This window comes from Tursiops truncatus, chromosome 2 (assembly GCF_011762595.2).
Source record: "Tursiops truncatus isolate mTurTru1 chromosome 2, mTurTru1.mat.Y, whole genome shotgun sequence".
Classification (NCBI taxonomy): Eukaryota; Metazoa; Chordata; class Mammalia; order Artiodactyla; family Delphinidae; genus Tursiops; species Tursiops truncatus.
The window spans coordinates 117,687,853-117,709,803 of NC_047035.1; the positions used below are offsets into that span (position 1 = coordinate 117,687,853).

General features: G+C 34.9%; 1 protein-coding gene across 4 annotated transcripts in view; it reads left to right on the plus strand.

Annotated features, from left to right (window-relative positions):
* SCAPER (S-phase cyclin A associated protein in the ER) overlaps nt 1–21,951 on the plus strand; it is a 493,982-nt gene that overhangs the window by 178,118 nt on the left and 293,913 nt on the right. For all 4 annotated transcript variants that reach the window (XM_073801292.1, XM_019950258.2, XM_019950268.3 and 1 more), the window contains 5 exons: nt 5,937–6,092; nt 11,264–11,406; nt 17,309–17,390; nt 19,469–19,621; nt 20,414–20,521. In XM_073801292.1, the coding sequence (XP_073657393.1) occupies nt 5,937–6,092; nt 11,264–11,406; nt 17,309–17,390; nt 19,469–19,621; nt 20,414–20,521 (642 nt within the window). The remainder of the gene's footprint in view (nt 1–5,936; nt 6,093–11,263; nt 11,407–17,308; nt 17,391–19,468; nt 19,622–20,413; nt 20,522–21,951) is intronic.

Consider the following 21,951-nt stretch of genomic DNA (forward strand, 5'->3'; position numbering starts at 1 on the left):
TGTTCCTTAATGTTTTGTGATTTAATAAGGATATTCTTGGTGTTGATCTTCTGAATAAATTCTTCATGAAATAAAGTGGGCTTTCTCAATTTTCAGTAATTCTTTTTATCAGGGAAAATTTTCTGTATTATATATTGGAATATTTTGTCTTTCTTAACTTTACAGATATTATTCTTACATTAGATCATCTTAACTTGTTCTCCATGTTCAAAAGTTATTACTTACACATAAATTTTCATTTTAAAGTCCATATTAACTGTGATTATAACAAGCCTTTCCTCTGTTAGTGATTCGACTTTTTACCATCTTTGCTCTGTTTCATGCTTTTTCTAATTTAATTAATTCTGTGATTGTGTTACTTTGGCCTAAGTTTCCTTAACTCTCTAGTCTTCCTTTATTTTATCATGTCATTTTATCATCTTTTTTGCACCTTTAAATTCAGGTTCGTGTTGACTTCTTTTTACATTACTAAGTTTGCCTGGGAGATATTCTGCTGTTTCTTTGGTTATGTTTTCTTCCAGTTAATTTCCAGGAAATGTCTTATTTATTTTTTTACTTACTTACAGTTTGATTGAGATATCATTGACATATCAAAATTGTGTATATTAAGGTGTACAACTTGATTTTTTTTTGTTTTTTCAGTACGCGAGCCTCTCACTGTTGTGGCCTCTTCCGTTGCGGAGCACAGGCTCCAGATGCGCAGGCTCAGCAGCGGCTATGGTTCATAGGCCTAGCTGCTCTGTGGCATATGGGATCTTCCCGGACCAGGGCATGAACCCGTGTCCCCTGCATCGGCAGGCGGACTCTCAACCACTGCGCCACCAGGGAAGCCCACACTTGATATTTTGATATACATATACATTGTGGGATGATCACTACAATCCAACTAATTAAAATATCTGTTACCTCTACTTAGTTACTGTGTGTGTGTGCGTGCACACACACTAAGAAGATTTCAGATCTATCTTCTTAGCAAATTTCAAGTATATAGTACAGTACTATTAACTATTATCACCATGCTGTACATTACGTCTCCAGACATATTCAACTAGCATAACTAAAATTTTGTAGCATTTGACCAACATCACAGACTGTATTTTTTATGCTGCTTTTGCACATTCTTCCCTCTGAATTTTATTTTATTTATTTTGTCTGGAACATTAGGTCTCATTTCTTTTTCTTTCATCTTGATTATGTTTAACATGTGACCCTTGATACATTATGATTAATTTTCCTTGAGCATACCTGTTTGTCTTATACTTTCAGTATACCTTGAGAAATGATTATATTGTTAATTTACTTATGAAAGTAGTTACATGGTGGCATGGAGATTGGGAAATCTTTGCTAGAACTGTATTCAAACTTTCTTGTTTCAGTTTGTAACATATCTAGTGATAGATTTTATTTCATCCAACATGGATTCCTGGAGTCTATACTACTTTCAGAGAGAGTAAGCTTCAGAGTTTGTTTACTTCCCAATTTCACTCTACCTTTTTCACTGTGGCATGTCTTCCTTCTGGCTTTCAAGAATGAGAAATTTGACCCCAACAGACATTTTCCAGTTTTTTATCATTAACTGTACTTTACTCATAAAAACTTTACTCTCCTTTACCATTGATCTATATTTCTGTTTTTGTGCCAGTACCATACTGCCTTGATTACTGTAGCTTTGTGGTATAGTTTGAAGTCGGAGCGCCTGATTCCTCCAACTTCATTTTTCTTTCTCAAGATTGCTTTGGATATTTGGTGTCTTCCACGTTTCCATATGAATTGTAAGTTTTTTGGTTCTAATTCTTTGAAGAATGCCATTGGTAGTTTGATAGGGATTGCATTGAATCTGTAAATTACCTTGGGTAGTATATTCATTTTCACAATATTGATTCTTCCAGTCCAAGAACATGGTATATTCCTCCATCTGTTCATGTCATCTGTGATTCCTTTCATCAGTGTTTTATAGTTTTATGAGTACAAGTCTTTCGCCTCCTCAGGGACATTTATTCCTGGGTATTTTATTCTTTTTGTTGCAGTGGTAAATGGGAGTGTTTCATAAATTGCTCTTTCTGATTTTTTGTTGTTGCTGTATAGGAATGCCAGAGATTTCTGTGCATTAATTTTGTATCCTGCAACCTCATCAAATTCATTGATTAGTTCTAGTAGTTTTCTGGTGGCATCTTTAGGATTTTCTATTTACAGTGTCATGTAATTGGCAAACAGTAACAGTTTTACTTCTTCTTTTCCAATTTGTATTCATTTTATTTCTTTTTCTTCTCTGATTGCTGTGGCTAGGACTTCCAAAACTATGATGAATAAGAGTGGTGAGAGTGGACATCCTTGTCTTGTTCCTGATCTTAGTGGAAATGATTTCAGTTTTTCACCACTGAGTATGATGCTTGCTGTGGTTTTGTCATAAACGACCTTTATTATGTTGAGGTAGTTTCTCTCTATGCCCATTTTCTGGAGAGTTTTTATCATAAATGGGTGTTGAATTTTGTCAAAAGCTTTTTCTGCATCTATTGAGATGATCATACGGTTTTTATTCCTTAATTTGTTAATCTGGTGTATCACATTGATTGATTTGCATATATTGAAGAATCCTTGCATCCCTGGGATAAATCCCACTTGATCATGGTGTATGATTCTTTTAGTGTGCTGTTGGATTCTGTTTGCTAGTATTTTGTTGAGGATTCTGCATCTATGTTCATCAGTGACATTGGTTTGTAATTTTATTTTTTTTGTGATAATCTTTTTCTGGTTTTGGTATCAGGGTGATGGTGGCTTCATAGAATGAATTTCGGAGTGTTTCTCCCTCTGCAGTATTTTGGAAGAGTTTGAGAAGAATGGGTGTTAGCTCTTCTCTAAATGTTTGATAGAATTCGCCTGTGAAGCCATCTGGTCCTGGACTTTTGTTTCTTGGAAGATTTTTTTTTTTTTGTGGTACACGGGCCTCTCACTGTTGTGGCCTCTCCCGTTGCGGAGCACAGGCTCTGGACGTGCAGGCTCAGCGGCCATGGCTCACTGGCCCAGCTGCTCCGCGGCATGTGGGATCTTCCCGGACCGAGCACAAACCCATGTCCCCTGCATCGGCAGGCGGACTCTCAACCACAGCGCCACCAGGGAAGCCCTTGGAAGATTTTTAATTATGGCTTCAATTTCATTACTTGTGTTGGGTCTGTTTATATTTTCTAATTCTTCCTGGTTCAGTCTTGGAAAGTTTTACCTCTCCAACAATTTGTCCATTTTCTTGTGATTGTCCATTTTATTGGCCTATAGTTGTTTGTAGTAGTATCTTATAATCCTTTGTGTTTCTGCAGTGTCAGTTGTGATTTCTCCTTTTTCATTTCTAATTTTATTGATTTGAGTCCTCTCCCTTTTTTTCTTGATGAGTCTGGCTAAGGGTTTATCAATTTTGTTTATCTTCTCAAAGAACCAGCTTTTAGTTTTATTGATCTTTGCTATTGTTTTCTTTGTTTCTATTTCATTTAATTATGTTGGTGGGAGTGTAAATTGATATAACCACTATGGAAAATGGTGTGGAGATGTGTTAAAAAAACTAAAAATAGAACTACCATATCACCCAGCAATTCCACTACTGAGCATATACCCTAAGAAAACCATAATTTCAAAAAGAGTCATGTACCACAGTGTTCATTGCAGTACTATTTACAATAGCCAGGACATGGAACCAACCTAAATGTCCATCGACAGATGAATGGATAAAGAAGACGTGACACATACAGTAGAGTATTACTCAGCCATAAAAAAAATGAAATCGAGTTATTTGTAGTGAGGTGGATGGACCTAGAGTCATACAGAGTGAAGTCAGTCAGAAAGAGAAAAACAAATACTGTATGCTAACACATATATATGGAATCTAAAAAAAAAAAAAATGGTACTGATGAACCTAGTTGCAGGGCAGGAATAAAGAGGTAGACATAGGGAATGGACTTGAGGACATAGGGTGGGAGGGCAAAGCTGGGGCAAAGTGAGAGTAGCATCAGCATATATACACTACTGCATGTAAAACAGTTGGCTGGTGGGAAGCAGCAGCATAGCACAGGGAGATCGGCTCGGTGTTTTGTGATGATCTAGGGGGGTGGGATAGGGAGGATGGGATGGAGGCTCAAGAGGAAGGGGATATGGGGACATGTGTATGCGTATGACTGATTCACTTCGTGGTGCCATAGAAACTAACACAGTATTGTGAAGCAATTATGCTCCAATAAAGATCTATTAAAAAAAAACTGTACTCTAGCAAAACTTGACTGTTCAGACTCAATATATGTGAAGTTGAGGATGAGGTATATAGTTTAATATCTTGTACCTAATTGTCACTTATTTGGTGTATGTTGAAGAAAAATGATTTGTTTACTTTAAGTTTTGTCATCTCATACTCATTAGAATAATGTACATACCTATTAAAATTAATGTAACTTGTATAATGTCAAATCACAATGATATTAAGTAACTATAAAATGGTTTCTATAAAAATCTTAATTTATCTCTTAAAAACATTTCAGTGGAGGCCCAAATAGACATTTCTCCAAAGAAGACAATATAAATGGCTAACAGGCACATGAAAAGGTGCTAACCATCACTAATTATTAGAGAAATGTAAGTCAAAACTACAATGAGGTACCATCCTACACTGGTCATAATGGCCATCATTAAAAAGTCTACAAATAACAAATGCTGGAGAGGGTGTGGAAGGAAGGGAACCCTCCTACAAAATTGGTGACCATGTAAATTGGTACAGCCACTATGGGGAACAGTATGGAGGTTCCTCAGATAACTAAAAATAGAGTTACCATATGATATAGCAATTCCACTCCTGGACATATATCTGGACAGAACTATAATTCAAAAAGATACATGCACCTCTATGTTCATAGCAGCACTATTTACAGTATCCAAGACATGGAAACAACCTAAATGTCCATTGACAGATGAATGGATAAAGAAGATCTAAATATATACAATGGAATATTACTCAGCCATAAAAAGAATGAAATAATACCATTTGCATCTACGTGGATGGACCTAGAGATTATCACATTAAGTGAAGTAAGAATGAGATGACAAATACCATATGATATCATTATTCATAGAATCTAAGCTATGACACAAATGAACTTATCTATGAAACAGAATCAGACTCACAGACATAGAGAACAGACTTGTGGTCGCCAAGGGGGAGGGTTGGATTGGGAATTTGGGACTAGCAGATGCAAACTATTGATATTATATATAGAATGGATAAACAACAAGGTCATATTGTATGGCACAGGGAATTATATTCAATATCCTGTAATAAACTATAATGGAAAAGAATATATGTATATGTATAACTGAATCACTTTGCTGTACACCGAAACTAACATAACATTGTAAATCAACTATGCTTCAATAAAAAAAATATATTTCAATGGCAGACCTTTACTCTAAATCAGGGGTCCCCAACCCCCGGGCCACGGACCGTTAGCAGTCCTGTGGTCTGTTAGGAACCAGGCCACACAGCAGGAGGTGAGTGGCGGCCAACCAAGCGGCTTCATCTGCTGCTCCACATCACTTCCCTTACCACCTGAACAGTGCTTGCATTACCGCCTGTACCATCACTCGCATTAATGCCTGAACCATCCTCTCACCACCCCCGTCTGTGGAAAAACTGTCTTCCGCGAAACCAGTCCTTGGTGCCAAAAAGGTTGGGGACCACTTCTCTAAATCACTTCTTACTGCGGCCTATGGGTTTGTTATGTACACTGGATTATTATCCATTTGGGGGATAAGTATTGAAAGAAAAGACTATAAGTCGTTCATTTTTTGGTCTATGCCTTAAAACTGGTTTGTATTATTATATAAAGACTGTTAAGTTTCTTATTTTTGTGATGTGACTTAGAATTAACCTGATTTGAAACTCACTTTCTTTTTTTTTATTGCAGGTAAACGAAATTGCCTTTATAAATACCCTCGAAGCCCAGAACAAACGCCATGATGTTTTATCAAAATTGAAGGAATATGAGCAGAGGCTTAATGAGTTACAGGAAGAGCGTCAGCGAAGACAGGAAGAAAAGCAAGCACGTGATGAAGCTGTTCAGGTAGAATTTTATTCAGCAAGCATTTATTGAGCACCAGCCATTTCCTAGGCTCTGAGCCAGGTGCTGAGGATACAAAAAGGAGTAAGACCAAGTCTGTGTTCCCAAGGATGCATGGTTTAGTGTAGCACGGTTTGGAAATGGGAAGTCTGATTGCCAAGGCAGTGTGTACTCCTTCAGAAAGGGTATCAGTGTTTTTGTCAATTTGAATCTCTAGTCTCAACCAGATGAAGGACTAAATTGCTCTGGACAGATTATTATCTATTCTTTTCTAATTGGGTTGGGCAAGAATATGTTCCTTTCTTCCCTTACAAATGGATTGTGTTTGAACCAATGTATATAGCCTTAGTAACTGGGCAATCTTTATGCTTATGACAAGGAGCACCTGTCATATATTGGGCAGTGTCATCACGTACTTTAACCTCTGTAGCATACCCTAAGTTAGCTACCATTTTCAGGATGGGAAGAAGACTTAACACATAAACTTTAGTGATGGTTTTAAACTATTTAAATCTTCCTCAAGATCAAATATGGATGCAGACATACTTTATCTGTTATGACTAATATTTGCTTGTTTATTCATTCAGTCATCGTTTATTGAATTACTGCTATAATCTGTGTGCTGTGCTTTGCTCAAGGACATGAAAAAGATATATCCTTGATCTCAATGGGAAGACATATATGTAAACAAATCTTAACTCGTAGGATTAGTGTAACAGTAAAGACGTTTTTGGAAGCACAAAGGAGAATCTGTTACTCAAATTGAGAGTGGCAAAGACGTGAGAACATCAGGAAAAGCTTCCTGGAGGAGGCGGTGCCTCAACTAAGTTTTGAAAACTGAGACAGTCGTAAATGGTGCAAAGTAGGCATTCTATGCAGGAGATGAGTGAGTATGGCATGTAGAGTTAGGGACCTGACCATGAAGAGCTTTGTTGTTATGTTAAAAGCTAGGGATGTTATTAATGTTTCATGCTTCTTCATGTCACTGGTAATTTTAGGAAATTAAAATATCATTACAGTTTTCAAGTTTATTGGTTACTTTATGCTCTTTTTGTACACTAGCAATCAGTCCCATATTCACCCCAATCTCTATTTGATTTGAGTTCAAGGTCTCATTTTAATCTGAGTGTGAAGCTAACTTATGTTTAAAAATACAGGATACTACTTTTAGAGAAACTTTAGCTTTTCCTCTCAAAGGAACAGTAAAAAATTCATTTTTATCATTTAAAAGTTAATTACTCATTAACTAACATTCTTAAATGAGTAAATGAAATAGGATATTTGAATTTTTAATTTGACCCATCCCTTCAGCTTTATTGCTCTTTCTTTTTCTGCATCAAACCAATTTATAAAAATAATTATTTTTTTATACGCCAATAAAGATGTTCAAAAATAATTATTATTTTGAAAATTGTGTGTTACTTTTGAGCAACCATTAGGCATTAATAATTCAGAAATAAATGAGATATGATCTTTGCCTTTATGGCAAATAATACAACATAGTGTGAAAGTGTAATAGAAACCTGTACTGTATAGGTTACAGTGGTATCACAGAGTAGGGAATAATTAGCTCTCTTGGTGGAAGGGGAATGTCAGGGAAAGTTCAGTGGAAGAGGTAACTTCTTAACTGGATTTTGGGGGGAAATATATGAGTAATATTGTATATTTTTGAGTAGACATCTTTAGTTACTTTTTCTGCATTTATTTTGCAGATTTGAAGATTTGAAATATAACAGTTATCTTCTGTTTAAAAATGACGACTCTTATTTTATAATATGGAACATTTATTAAGGCGTAAAGGAAAGCAGTTATTTTCTGAAAGTAGTAAGGAATCTTCTGAACTCACTAACACTTAAAGTTTTTTTGACTACTCAGACTTATTTTTATCTTTAAAAATGTAGAAATTTCCTATGGATTTAATTTTCAGTGAAAAATTTAAAATGTATGTACATAAGTTTAATCGAGATAACTGATACTAGAAAAATTCATTGGTAATATATAACATATATATAAAATTTAAAAATTTTTTAAATATGTAGTCATTACTATATGTGCAAGGAGATAATGCCAAACATTCTGTAAATACAATAATAGTAAGATACTGACTTAATAAAGAATTCAGAGGCCCTCCATCTGCTTTAATTTTATTTTTGAAACATTCACATAAATGTTAAATTGTTAAAGGCAATTGTGATTCTTGTTTTTTGTAAGTGAAATACTAAGTTAATGCTGCCGTCATATATTCTCAGTTTCCCTTTTTTGCCATATAAATTATTGATGGATTAGTTTTAAGCCCAGTTTTCTTAGATATTCTGCCTTGTCCTCTTGCCCTAATCTTCTGATTTGTAGGCGTAAAGGGCGGGGTTGCAAAATTCTTTCTTAGGCTGCCATAAACACATCGTTGACTGTGAAACAAAGTACATGGGAGTCTGAGAGGTTTCAGAAGGGTTGAGAGTTAGAAATCTTTACAGTTCATTTGCTGTAGGTTTATGCTTTTTATTTGTGAGTATATAGATTTATAATGAATATTATAAAGTTACGCTTCATTTGTCTAATAGATATTTATCGAACTCCTTCCCTGTACAAGATGCTTTTGTGGGGTACAAAGTTTCCTATCTTTAGGAAACTTAAATTTTAGAAAGGAAAACACTAGGTGAATTTACTAATTTTACTCATTAGGTATACAGTTACCAATTTTCTCTTCCACTTATTAAAAACAGAAATTAGAAGATTGGATATTTTTTGAAGTCCAGTTATTTCTATTAGTACAATGTTGGAGTATTTCTTATATCCGTAAAAACAATCAGCAAGTTGACATCATATTTTTGCGTACAACGTAGCTACATTGCACATACACATAAAGTAATTGTTTATATATAATATTAATAAATTTCATTTATAAGACCAACTTATAATTTTTAAAAGTATATCCCTCAAGATTTTGGTTTTATAAAATATGAAATGAAAAGTTCTGGTTTAATTCTTTATATTTAATGCTTTAACCTTTTGCATTTTAGTGTGAAAGTTGTGTTTTCAGACATAATGCAGACTTTTTAAAAATAAATTTGAGTTTAAGGGAAAACTCTTTTGTTCATGTTTTTAAATATTTATTTATTTATTTAGGCTGCACTAGGTCTTAGTTGTGGCACATGGGATCTTCGCTGCGGCATGTGGGATCTTTAGTTTCTGCATGTGGAGTTCTTAGCTGTGGCATGTGGACTCATAGTTGCAGCATGTAAACTGTTAGTTGAGGCATGCATGAGGGAATAGTTCCCCGGCCAGGGATCGAACCCAGACGCCCTGCATTGGGAGTGTGGAGTCTTAGCCAATGGACCACCAGGGAAGTCCCTGTTCATGTTTTTTATTGGAGAAAATTTTCTGTACCAGGTTTGATTGTTTTTTACTCTTGAGTTTTTCAGAGAGTATATAACTAAAAAAGTTTCTACATGTTATATTTAGTAATGAGAAATAGCTATAACCAGTTCATGAATAGTATGTTAGAAAGTAAAGACTATATTTAAAATTTAATTGCCCACCTGCAACAGTCTATGATCTGTCAGATGTGCTCTCATGAATTCAGTAGTTCTCAGGCCCCCTGCCAAAAAAAAAAGAAAGAAAAGAAATAGGGACACTTTTGTGTTACTACTTTAAAAAGGTTTTCTTCCCCTGGGTAGATACAGCTTGTTGTAGATATAAAGTTACCATTGTGAGCTTATTAGTAACTTAGTTAACTATTAGGAATATTAGCATCTCTCCCCAGTGTTATCTAAACAGAAACTGCTTTAGCATTTCTTTTCTGCTCTCATTTACCGAACACTTTACTATGTACTAAACACTTTGCTAAGTACTTACCTGTGTTAATAATTTAGATCTCACAGCAAACTGGGTCTCTTTAAGGTAAAATGACTTGCCCAAGGCTATGTAAGTAGTGGTTACTAGAGCCTAGATCAGTGTAGCGTGTTCCATTTATCATAAAGAGTAGGGACCAGGGAGATGTTGTGTGAGCTCCCTGGGGGATGGGGATGAATTGAAAGAAATATATCAATACATCTAGTAATATGGTGAAAATTAGCTAAGTACTCCTAGTAGGCAAAAATACACAGGAAGTATATCACAGTATTTTAATGAAGTATCTTCTCCATTAATGATGATGATGATGATGATAATTATTGAGAATTTAGTATATGCCAACCCCTATGTAAGTGCTTTTCATGTATTATCTCATGTGTTCTTCACAATATCCTAAGAAATAAGCACTATTGTTACTTGTCTTCCAGAAAACTAAGTCACATATATAATATAACTAGACCAACTGGTAAATAATGTAATCAGGAAACAAAATCAGGGAATCTAATACAGTGTCCACTTTCTTACCCACTATGCTATATTACAATGCCTCTTTCTCCCTGCCACAAGCTTTTCTCCACTTAAGTCCTATATGGAAGCTTAGTTCAGAAATAAAATCTGTTAATTATGCTTTCTTCATCATGTTCTGTTATTTCTATAACCATGTCCAAACACAAGGCTTTAGAAGTGATTAACCATAAAATATGTATCAGGTTCTAATAAGATAGTATCTGCTTAAAATAGCATTTATTCTTTTTTAAATAAATTTATTTTATTTTATTTATTTTTAGCTGTGTTGGGCCTTCATTGCTGCGTGTGGGCTTTCTCTAGTTGTGGCGAGTGGGGGCTACTCTTCGTTGTGGTGCGCAGGCTTCTCATTGCAGTGGCTTCTCTTGTTGTGGAGCATGGGCTCTAGGCATGTGGGTGTCAGTAGTTGCAGCGCGCTGGCTCAGTAGTTGTGGCTCCAGGCTCTAGAGTGCAGGCTCAGTAGTTGTGGCGCACGGGCTTAGTTGCTCCGTGGCATGTGGGATCTTCCTGGACTAGGGCTCAAACCCATGTCCCCTGCATTGGCAGGAGGATTCTTAACCACTGCGCCACCAGGGAAGCCCAGCATTTATTCTTCTAATTATTTGTAACACTGGTAAATGACATATGAAAACCAGATAGTATTGGTATTTGATTTTATTTAAATTCTGAGAAGCATACCTAATGAGAAGCCAGGGATCTATTTGGCTTGAATATATAAGTATATGTCAAAGCTGTGTCACCTTTAATCATTTTCATCTTACACATAATTCTAACATCTTTTAAAATATTTCTGACATTAGGAACGTAAGAGAGCTCTAGAAGCAGAACGACAGGCCCGTGTAGAAGAATTGTTAATGAAGAGGAAAGAACAAGAAGCCCGAATTGAGCAACAGAGGCAAGAAAAGGAAAAAGCCCGGGAAGATGCTGCCCGGGAAAGAGCTAGGTACTTCATTTGCTATCTTGATTTTGATCCTGATGAACATTTGCAGTGAGTGCATATTCAAATCAAGTCTTGAAGCTATTTGCCGTCATGTAGAATTTTTAGAAAGTGTTACAAATACAGAAATGTTATACTGAATTTTGATTTCCAGGAATTAAGACATACTACTCAAAATGGAAAACTTTTGAAAATTTCTGTTGGATGGGAAACTTGATGTTTCAAGATATTTTCAGTTGTAAGAAATAGAATTTGATTCTGGCTAACTTAAGCAAAGTAAATTTTAAGTAAAATATTGGGAGCGAAAGTGATAGGTGGTTAGATGACCAGGCTGGGACATGGTCAAGTATGAGACTAGGTCCCAGGAGCCACGGCAGTGGTCTTTTGATGGAAACGGTCTGGTCAACATGTTGCCGCCCTGATTATGTTAAATGACACTCAGCCATGCCTACATTTTAAAATCACTTGTTTAAGATTCAAAGACCCAGGAAAAAGCATTTAATTGGCCAAATTGATTTGTGCTTTTTGATCTTGTTTGTGAAATCCTTTTATACCCTGTGTCATAAGATAGTCTTCAAAATGTTATAGTTTTCCAGTTTGACACACATTTAGGTTTTAATTCCTTTTAAGATACCTTTTATGTATGGTATGAATCAAAAATATAAATTTATTTATTTGCATATAAATATCCATTTATCACAGCCCCATTTGTTGAAGAGGGTAGCTTTTAAGAGACTATCCTTGCTGCCTCTTCACGGTCAATTAATCATAGATATAAGGGTTTATTTCTGGACTCTGTCCTGTTCTTTTGATATCTACATGTCTATTCTTACTCCAGCACCACACTGTTTTAACTACTGTAGCTTTCTAGCAAGTTTTGAAATCAATTAATGTAGGTTCTCTAATGTTGTTGTTCTCTTTCAGAATTGCTTTCCAAATAACTTTTTAGGGTAGGCTTGCCAATTTCTAAAAAAAGAAAGCTTGCAAGCATTTTTATAGTAATGCCTTGAATCTATAAGTCATTGTGGGAAGAATTGCCATCTTTACAATATTGTATATGATCCATGAATATGGTATGTGTCTCTATCTGCTTTAATTTCTCTCAACAGTATTTTTTAGTTTCTAGAAAATAGGTCTTGCATTTCTTTTCTTAAATATTTTCCTAAGTACTCTTTTTGAAGCCATAGTGAATGGAGTTATTTTATTTCATTTTTGTTAGTATTTTTGCTAGTATGTAGAAATACAATCAATTTTTTATATATTTTATTTTATAATTTTTTATGATCTTGTGCAACTTTCCTATGCGTATTTTCCTATTAGTGATTTCTTTTTTGCTGTTGTTTTTCCTTAGGATATTTTACATAAAGGCTCATGTCCTCTGCAAATTGAGATTGTTTTACTTCTTGCTTTCTAATACAGATGTCTTTAATTTCTTTTTCTTGCCTTATTGCACTGACTAGATCCTACAATATAACATTAATAGAAGTTGTGACATTGTATATCCTTATTTTGTTCTTGATCTTAGGGGGAAAACATTCGGTCTTTCACTATTACGTATGATGTAGTTGTAGGTTTCTCATAAATCCTCATTATCAGGTTGAAGAAGTTCTCTTCTATTTCTAATTTATTGAGAGTTTTTAGCACGCATGTACTTTTAATTTGGTTAAATAAATGCTTCTTTGGGGGCATTCACTGAGATGATCATGTAGCTTTCATTTTTTATTAATATGGTTTATTACATTAATTAATCTTTGGATATTAAACCAACTTTACATTCCTGGGTTAATTCGCACTTGGTCGTAGTGTAAAATCTTTTTTATGTGTTGTTGAATTCTTATTAAGGATGTATTCATAAGGGATATTGTTGTGTAATTTTCTTGTGATGTCTTTGTCTGGCTTTCATGTCATGGCAATCCTAGCCTCAGAGAATGTGATGGGAAGTGTTTTTTCCTCCACTATTTACAGAAACTCTTTGTGTAGAATTGTTACTTTTTCTTGCTAAATGTTCAGTATACTAGTGAAGCCATCTGGGTTTGGAGTTATCTTTTGGGGAAGACTTTAAATTACCAAATAAATTTTTCTTAACATGTTATCAATCTGTTGAGATTTTTCTGTTTCTTATTGAGTCAGCTTTGGTAATTTGTGTTTTTCTATGAATTTGTCCTTTTCATCTAAGTTGTGTATTTTTATAAAGTTGTTAATAGCTCCTTATAAGGATTTTAATTGTAACATGATCTATAGTGATGTTCCTCTTTTCATTCCTTATTTGCTAATTTATGTCTCTCCTCTCTGTCTCTGTCTTTCTGTCTCTCTGTCTCTTGGTAGTCTAGCTAAAGGTTTGTACATTTTGTTGATCTTTCCAAAAAACCAGCTTTTGGTTTCTTTGGATTTCTACATTATGTTTCTGTTTTCTGTTACATTGATTTCCACTTTGATATTTATCATTTCGTTCCTTCTGCTTATTTTGGATTTGATTAGCTTTGCTTTTCCTACTTTTATAAAGTCAAAACTTAGTTGATTAATTTTAGATATTTCTGCATTTCTAATATAAGCATTTGAATTACCAGTTTTCTTCTTAGCACTTCTTTAATTTCATCTCATCAGTTTTGATACATTGTATTTTTATTTTCATTCAATTCAAGATTTTTTCTAATATTTCTTATGATTTCTGATTCCTGAGTTATTCAGAAGCATGTTATTTAGTTTCCAAATATTTGGAATGTCTCCCGTTTTTCTGTTTTCTAATTAAATATTTTGTGGTTGAAGAATGTTTTCTGTATGATTTCAGTCCTTTTAAATTTATTGAACTTATTACTTTATGGTCTTGAATGTAGACTATCCTAGGGAATGTTCTATGTGCTCTTGGAAAATACGTGTATTCTGCTGTTTTGGATGAGTGTTCTCTAAATGTCAGTTAAATAAAGTTAGTTGATAGTGTTTAGTCTTCTGTATACTTACTGATTTTCTGTCTAGTTGTATTAATTCTTGAGATAGAGTTATTGAAATCTCCAAAAATAATTGTTGAATTGTCTATTTCTCTTTTCAGTTTTGACAGTTTTTTGCTTCATGTATTTTGGTGCCTTAGTATTAAAGGCATGTAATTTATACTTATTATAACTCCTTGAAGTATTGACCCTTTTATCATTATGAAATATCCCTCGTTGGGTTTTTAAAAAAATATTTCTTATCTTAAAGTCAATTTTTTTTATTTTTTAAATATTGCCATGTTTATTGTTTATATGATATGTCTTTTTCTGTCTAAAGGGGAACATTTTTTTGTGTCTTTGTATCTAAAGTGTGTCACTTATATATAGTTGAGGTTTCTTTTTATATCTGGCCTTCTATTTTCTGCCTTTTGATTGTTTAGTCCATTCTTATTTAATGTAATTTATTGATATGACTGAATTTAATGTCTGCCATTTTGATATTTGTTTTCTGTATGTCTCAAGTTTTTTTTCTCCTTTACTGTCTTCTTTTTTGTTAAACCAGTACATTTTAAAAATTATTGATTTATTTAGTTTTGGCTGTGTTGGGTCTTCATTGCTGTGTGTGGGCTTTCTCTAGTTGCCGCCAGCAGAGGCCACTCTTCGTTGCGGTGCCTGGCCTTCTCATTGCAGTGGCTTCTCTTGTTGCGGAGCCCGGGCTTTAGGCGCCCAGGCTTTGGTAGTTGTGGCGCACAGGCTTAGTTGATCTGCGGCATGTGGGATCTTCCCGGACCAGGGCTCAAACGTGTGTCCCCTGCATTGGCAGGGGGATTCTTAACCACTGTGCCACCAGGGAAGTCCCTCAACCAGTACTTTTTAGGGCATCATTTACATTTTTCTCTTGATTTTAAAAACTGTATTACTTTAGTTATTTGCTTAGTGTTTGCTTTCTTTATTACAGTATTCATCTTGACTTATCACAAACTACTTCACGTTAAAATTAACTTAATTTTGGTAAAATAGAGCAACTTTGTTCCAATATAGCACTATGTCTTTTTCTTCTTGTACTGTCATATATATTACATCTATATATGTCATAAACTCAACAATACAGTGTTACGATTTTTTAAATGCAGTCCCACATTTTTCAAAGGAATTAGAATAATAGAGAAAATGTATTTGTAGATTCCTTTATATTTATCCTCATATTTATCGTTTCCTGTGTATTTCATTTCTTTCTGTGGATTCAAGTTACCCTTTGGCATATCTTTTCAGCTAGATGGACTTCCTTCAGTATTTCTTGCAAGGCAGGTTTGCTTTCATTGAATTATCTTGGTGTTTGCTTATCTGGGAATATTTTTATTTTGGCTTCCTTTTGAATGGTAGTTTTGATGGATATAGAATTCTTGGTTTTTCTTTCAGTACTTTGAATCTTCTTACTTTGGTTGTTTCTCATGAAAAGTCAGCCATTAATCATACTGTTTTTCCTCTGTATATGGTGAGTTGTTGGGGGTTTTTTCCTGTTTTCAAAATTTTCTTTTTGACTTTGTTTTTCACCAGTAGGTTGGTTCTCTTCATGATTATCCTACTCTGTACATTAATGCTTTTCATAAAATTTGGAAAGTGGCCACTATTTCTTCAGCTATTTAATTGTCATTTCTCTTCAGGTTCTTCTGAGTTGTAACAGTTTCTCAGACTTTCCATGGTTTTGATGACCTTGACAGTTCTGAGTAGTGGTTAGGTATTTTGTAGACTTTTCCTCTCTTAAGATTTGTCTGATGTTTTTCTCATGGTTAGACTGAGGTTATGGGTTTTGGGAGGAAGCACAGGGGTGAATATGAATTACCATTTTTAAAATGTCTAAGGTTCATACTGTCACCTTGACTTATCACTGATTTTGTTAACCTTGATCACCTGGCTAAGGTAGTATTTGTCAGATTTCTCCACTGTATAGTTTAAAAATTTCCCTATGCTGTCCTCCTTGGAAGCAAGCCTATGCTGAAGAGATGGGGAGTTATTCTCTACCTCCTTGAGACACGAATTTATACATAAATTATTTGCAGTTCTTCTGTACAGGATATTTGTTCTCCCATTTATTTATTAAATTCCTTTGTTATGTCAATGGGGACTCGTTTATATTTGTATTCTACTATGGGTTACAAACCAGTATTATGGTATTTATTTTGTTGCTCAAATTGTTTCACCTTTGGACATTGGAAGCTTTTTCATTTGACCCCTGCTTGCCTTTGACATACTTCATCATTTTGTTTTTTTGAGTACTTCCTTACTTCCTGGCACTGCAAGATGCTTCAAATTCATCTTATATTTTCCCTGCTCCATCCATAGAAAGCCATTTGTTTAAGGACTCCTAGTTCCTTTTGTTGGAAAGTTCTTAAAAAACGTTTTCTCTTTCTCTGTTGAGATTCTCTATCTGTTGAATCATTGTCACAATATTTTTCCTTAGGTTGGCATGCTTTCTTTTAATTCTTATAATGTATTTATAATACCAAATAAATCTAGCATATGGCCTCATTCAGAGAGTTCCATTTGACTGCACTTTTCTTAAACATGGTCATACTTCTTTGTATGTCTTATAATTTGTTTGTGATTGATTCCTCTCGTATTCTCTTTGTCTTTGTGAATTTTTGCCTTTTCTATTCCTTTCATATTGTTTTATAGGTTTTTGGAAGGGAAAAGAGATAAATATATATTTTCAATATGCCATATTTAAATGACAGCCCAGAGCTAGTATTTAAACCCATTCTTGGGTCCAGAAACCTACTTTTATAAATAATAATGTCTGTTGCTTCCCAAATGTTTAATGAGCAATAATATATCTGAGACTTAATAGGCATTCAGAAAAAAATAATTTAAAAAACTCTCTAGAACATATAAGCCTGTGTATCCTAATTGTATTTTTTTAACCTCATGAAATTTGTTACTCTAAGCAGTTGAGTTTATAATTTTTAAATATCTTCTTATAGAGACAGGGAAGAACGATTGGCAGCACTCACAGCTGCTCAACAAGAAGCTATGGAAGAGCTACAGAAAAAAATTCAGCTCAAGGTAGGAATATTATATATTTTAATTTGAAATTTTAGAGCTATTTTAATGTAGCATGAGATTAAAATTTTATCGATTTAATTAATTGTATAAAAACTGAATTAGGGGCTTCCCTGGTGGCACAGTGGTTGAGAGTCCGCCTGCCGATGCAGGGGACACGGGTTCGTGCCCCGGTCCGGGAAGATCCCACATGCCACGGAGCGGCTGGGCCCATGAGCCATGGCCGCTGAGCCTGCGTGTCCGGAGCCTGTGCTCCACAACGGGAGAGGCCACAACAGTGAGAGGCCCACGTACCGCAAAAAAAAAAAAAAAAAAGAAAAAAACTGAATTAGGGCTTCCCTGGTGGCCCAGTGGTTAAGAATCCACCTGCCAATGTAGGGGACAGGGGTTCAAGCCCTGGTCCGGGAAGATCCCACATGCCACGAAGCAACTAAGCCCGTGCGCCACAACTACTAAGCCTGCTCTTTAGAGCCCGGAGCCACAACTACTGAAGCCCGTGCACCTGGAGCCTGTGCTCCGCAACAAGAGAAGCCACTACAATGAGAAGCACACGCACTGCAACAAAGAGTAGCCCCCACTCGCCACAACTAGAGAAAGCCCACGTGCAGCAACAAAGACCCAATGCAGCCAAAAATAAATCAATAAAATAAATAAATTTATTAAAAAAAGAAAAGAATCAGTCATATTTCTTTTAAAAAAACTGAATTAATTTGTATTCCTAATATCAGTATTTGGAGAATAAGACATATGGTTTTGGCTATGATCAATTCCAACTCAACTATCTGAAACCTGAAATTATTTTAGTAAGATAAAGCAATTGACAGAAAAAATGTAAAGGAATTTTAGCATTTCTTGATTTTAGTAATTAATTTGTTAATGACTTGAAGACATTGCTACTAGCTTTCTTATATTCACAGACTTTTAATTATTTAGAAATAAACTAAAAGATTATTTCAATGTTTATGAATTGCACAGTTGTTGCTTGGGAGATTATGATAAGCTGATATTTTCTAGAAAATCTTTACCATTAGTAGTTTCTAGCAGTATGAATATTTTACATTGTGTCACAATTATTTACATGTTGGGTTTTCACAGGGGTAGTAAATTCCAGGGAGTAGAGAACCCTATTTTACTATTTGCATAGCTCTAGAACTTTATCATATATTTAAATTTAATGCAGCAAATATTTATTGAGTCTTGTGCTAGGCATGGGGATACAGAGATGAGTAAGACATGGTTCTCTCTCAGTTTCAAGAACTCAATCTAGTGTGAGATTCAGATGCTAAGCAGATAATTTCCATATGGTTAGAGTGCTATGGAGTGCTATGAAAGTACAGAGGAGGATATTAAGCTAACATGAAGAATTTCAGAAGTCAGGGAAATAATTTTAGAGAATAATTTGTGAGCTGAATCTTGAAAGAAAGACGAATTGAATAGGTAGATGGGTGGGATGGCATCCAGCCGTATGAAATGGTATGAGCACAAAGTCAGAAGTCTGAAATAGTGTTTTTTAGTTGGTTTATTTTTTGTTTTCTGGGAAGTCACTGGAGTCGATGTGGGTAAAGGTCTGTGTCATGATGGGCCTTGTCTGCTGTGAGGATGAGCTTGGTCTTTACCTGTGGGGCAACATTTCCCATAGTGTGTTCCAGGAAGTGCTTCTCAAAAGTATGTTGTCAAAAAAAAAAAAAAAAAAAAGTATGTTGTCGTCAAATAAGTGTGTAAAATGTTGCTTAGTGTAAGCTAGGTTTATTGAGTCATAATGCACAGTGACAAGCTGGAGTAAGTAAGTAGCTTTAACTTAATATTTTCCAAGTTTATTTGACCATAGAACCTCTTCCACAAAATATCAACACTTATTAATAACCCACAGTGTAATTCCATGAAGTACACTTTAGGAAATGTTACTGTGCATGTAGGAGATATTAAAGGGCTTTATGTAGATTCTTGTCCTCAGTGTCCAAGTTAATACTGAATTAAGACATTTTGTTATATTAGAAAGTTTAATGGAAATATTACTTTTTCAAGTTCTCAGTATAACTTGAATAAATTTCTGTATTCTCACACTTCGACTTCATTTACAGCATGATGAAAGCATTAGAAGGCACATGGAGCAGATTGAGCAAAGAAAAGAAAAAGCTGCTGAGTTAAGCAGTGGACGACATGCAAATACTGATTATGCCCCCAAATTGACCCCTTATGAAAGAAAGAAGCAGTGTTCTCTCTGCAATGTCCCGGTAGGTTGTCAGTATCAGTATTGTTATGATACGTTATAATTTATTTACTAAAGTTTATTAAACTATGGAAATATATTCTCCCACTCTTTTAAAAGTCATACTAAGGCATCTGCTGACTACCATGGATTTCTTTCACGATTTTTATGCAAAGTAAGTAAGTAGTACAAAAATAGTATCAGCAGTTAGGAGTAGCAGTGCAAAGAACCAAAGCATGCAGTTGCTGCTAAAATGGATGTATACCTGCTTAATGATAGCCCAAGTCAATATTTTTGGGTATTATGACCACAGAAGAAAAGGAACATTTTCAGTGCTGAAACTTGAACCTTGATACTTAGAAGAAATGATACTCTGTTAAGGTTGGCTTTGATGACATGCCTTTTTGACCATGTGTCTTCTGGATCAGAGGTCCCCAACCTTTTTGGCATCAGGGACCAGATTTCGTGGAAGACAGTTTTTCCACGGACGGGGGAGAGGGGATGGTTCAGGTGGTAACGGAAGCGACAGGGATCGGCAGATGAAGCCGCTCGCTCGCTGGCCGGTCACCTGCCGCCTTTCACTTCCTGCTCTGCGGCCCAGTTCCTAAGAGGTCCAGTAACGGTCCGCGAACCCGGGGTTGGGCACCCCTGTTCTAGAGGATTCTCAGAATTGTATTCTAAAGAAAATATTTTTAAAACTAATATGTAAATGCTAGAGTGATCGCAACTTGCATATAGTATACTGGATAGAATGTGTAATATTTAAAGTAAGATATAATTATATGTTCATTACATTGCTTTGATTTTATGCTTTTAGATCTCTTCAGAGGTGTATCTTTTTAGCCACATTAAAGGAAAAAAACACCAGCAAGCTGTGAGAGAAAATAGCAGCATCCAAGGGCGTGAACTTTCAGATGAGGAAGTGGTAAGCTTTAATTTTGTTCATTTATTGAGTACCTTCTATGTTCTTTTCTATTATGAAGAAATCCATGTTCATATGTATTTCTGTGATTATTTAAAACTATATTTAATATTTAATAACTACTACAATATAGTATACAAATGTCCTTATCTTAGTATATATATTAAAAGAAACATAGAAATAAGAATTTAATACTGTTTATATAATTTCAGTGCAAAAAAAGGTTTATGGTATTTTAATAATTTAAAAATATTAATAATTTAAATAATTTTATTTAGTGATGTTCTATGTTTCTTGGAAAACAGTTAACAATATAAAAATCATATAAATTGATAATTTTGTATCAGTACAATACTTAGAAATTTTTGGAAAGGCATTATTTATCTACCTATAATTGCTATTTACATGGAATTTAGATTTGTATAAGTAGTTTTATAAATGTTTTTCACTCGACTGTTATTGAGATATGTATGACATTACTAATCTCTGAATTTGTGGGTTCTATTTTTAATAGAAAATTTCTAAACATACCCAAAGATGAGAAATTCATGTTTGTCAAGCATCTTTTAAGATGTCCAGGAAAGGTTATTGTGGTTCTTTGAGGGCAGTACTTGTGTGTATGTGCACATGTGTGTTTAACTCTTTTTTGAAGTAGAGCATATATTAATAGAATACACAAATTTAAAGTATATATAGCTTGATGAATTTTTACATTTGTTCCACTCATATCAGCACATAAATAATTTCTTGAACCCCAGAAGGCTCCCTCATGCCCCATCTCAGTCGTGCCCCCAAAAGGTAACTGTTCTCTGACTACTAGCACAATCAGTTAGTCTTGCCTATTCTTGAACTTCATATAAATGGTATCATACAGTATGTACTTTTTGTACCTGGCTTCTTTCACTCATCCTTAAGTCTGTGAGATTGATCCCTAATATTTATATGAAGTTCATTCTTTTTCTTGGGTTTTTGTCAGTGCTCTCCAGGCAAAGACCATCAGGAACGCATCTACAGTTGAATAAAATTAGGTCTATTGACTTGTTAAAAGAAGGGAAAATGCACACTATGGGAAGTTATAGTTTCTCAATAATGTGTTAGAAAGGACTTATTATAGGATTTGGATCTTTGCTAGGTGACCTGGAGGTTGGGGGGAGTGTTCAAGGACGTGGGACTTTGCTCTGGAATGGATGCTGTCAGGAAGCAGGGGTAATTCTGTGGATGGTTCTTAATAAATCTTACCTAGGTAGGAGGAACAAAGCTGCTGTTTTCTCCTAAGTTTCTGGATATGACCAGTGTTTGAGGGGAAATTGCACATGGTTAATTTGGCTCACTTCTTTATGATTCCTCCTTTTAAGGATTTTTGCCCCTCAAGTTCCAACTATTTTGACAGCTCTAAACCAAATTCTGTCTCCTCAGCTTAGTAAGACTGCCAC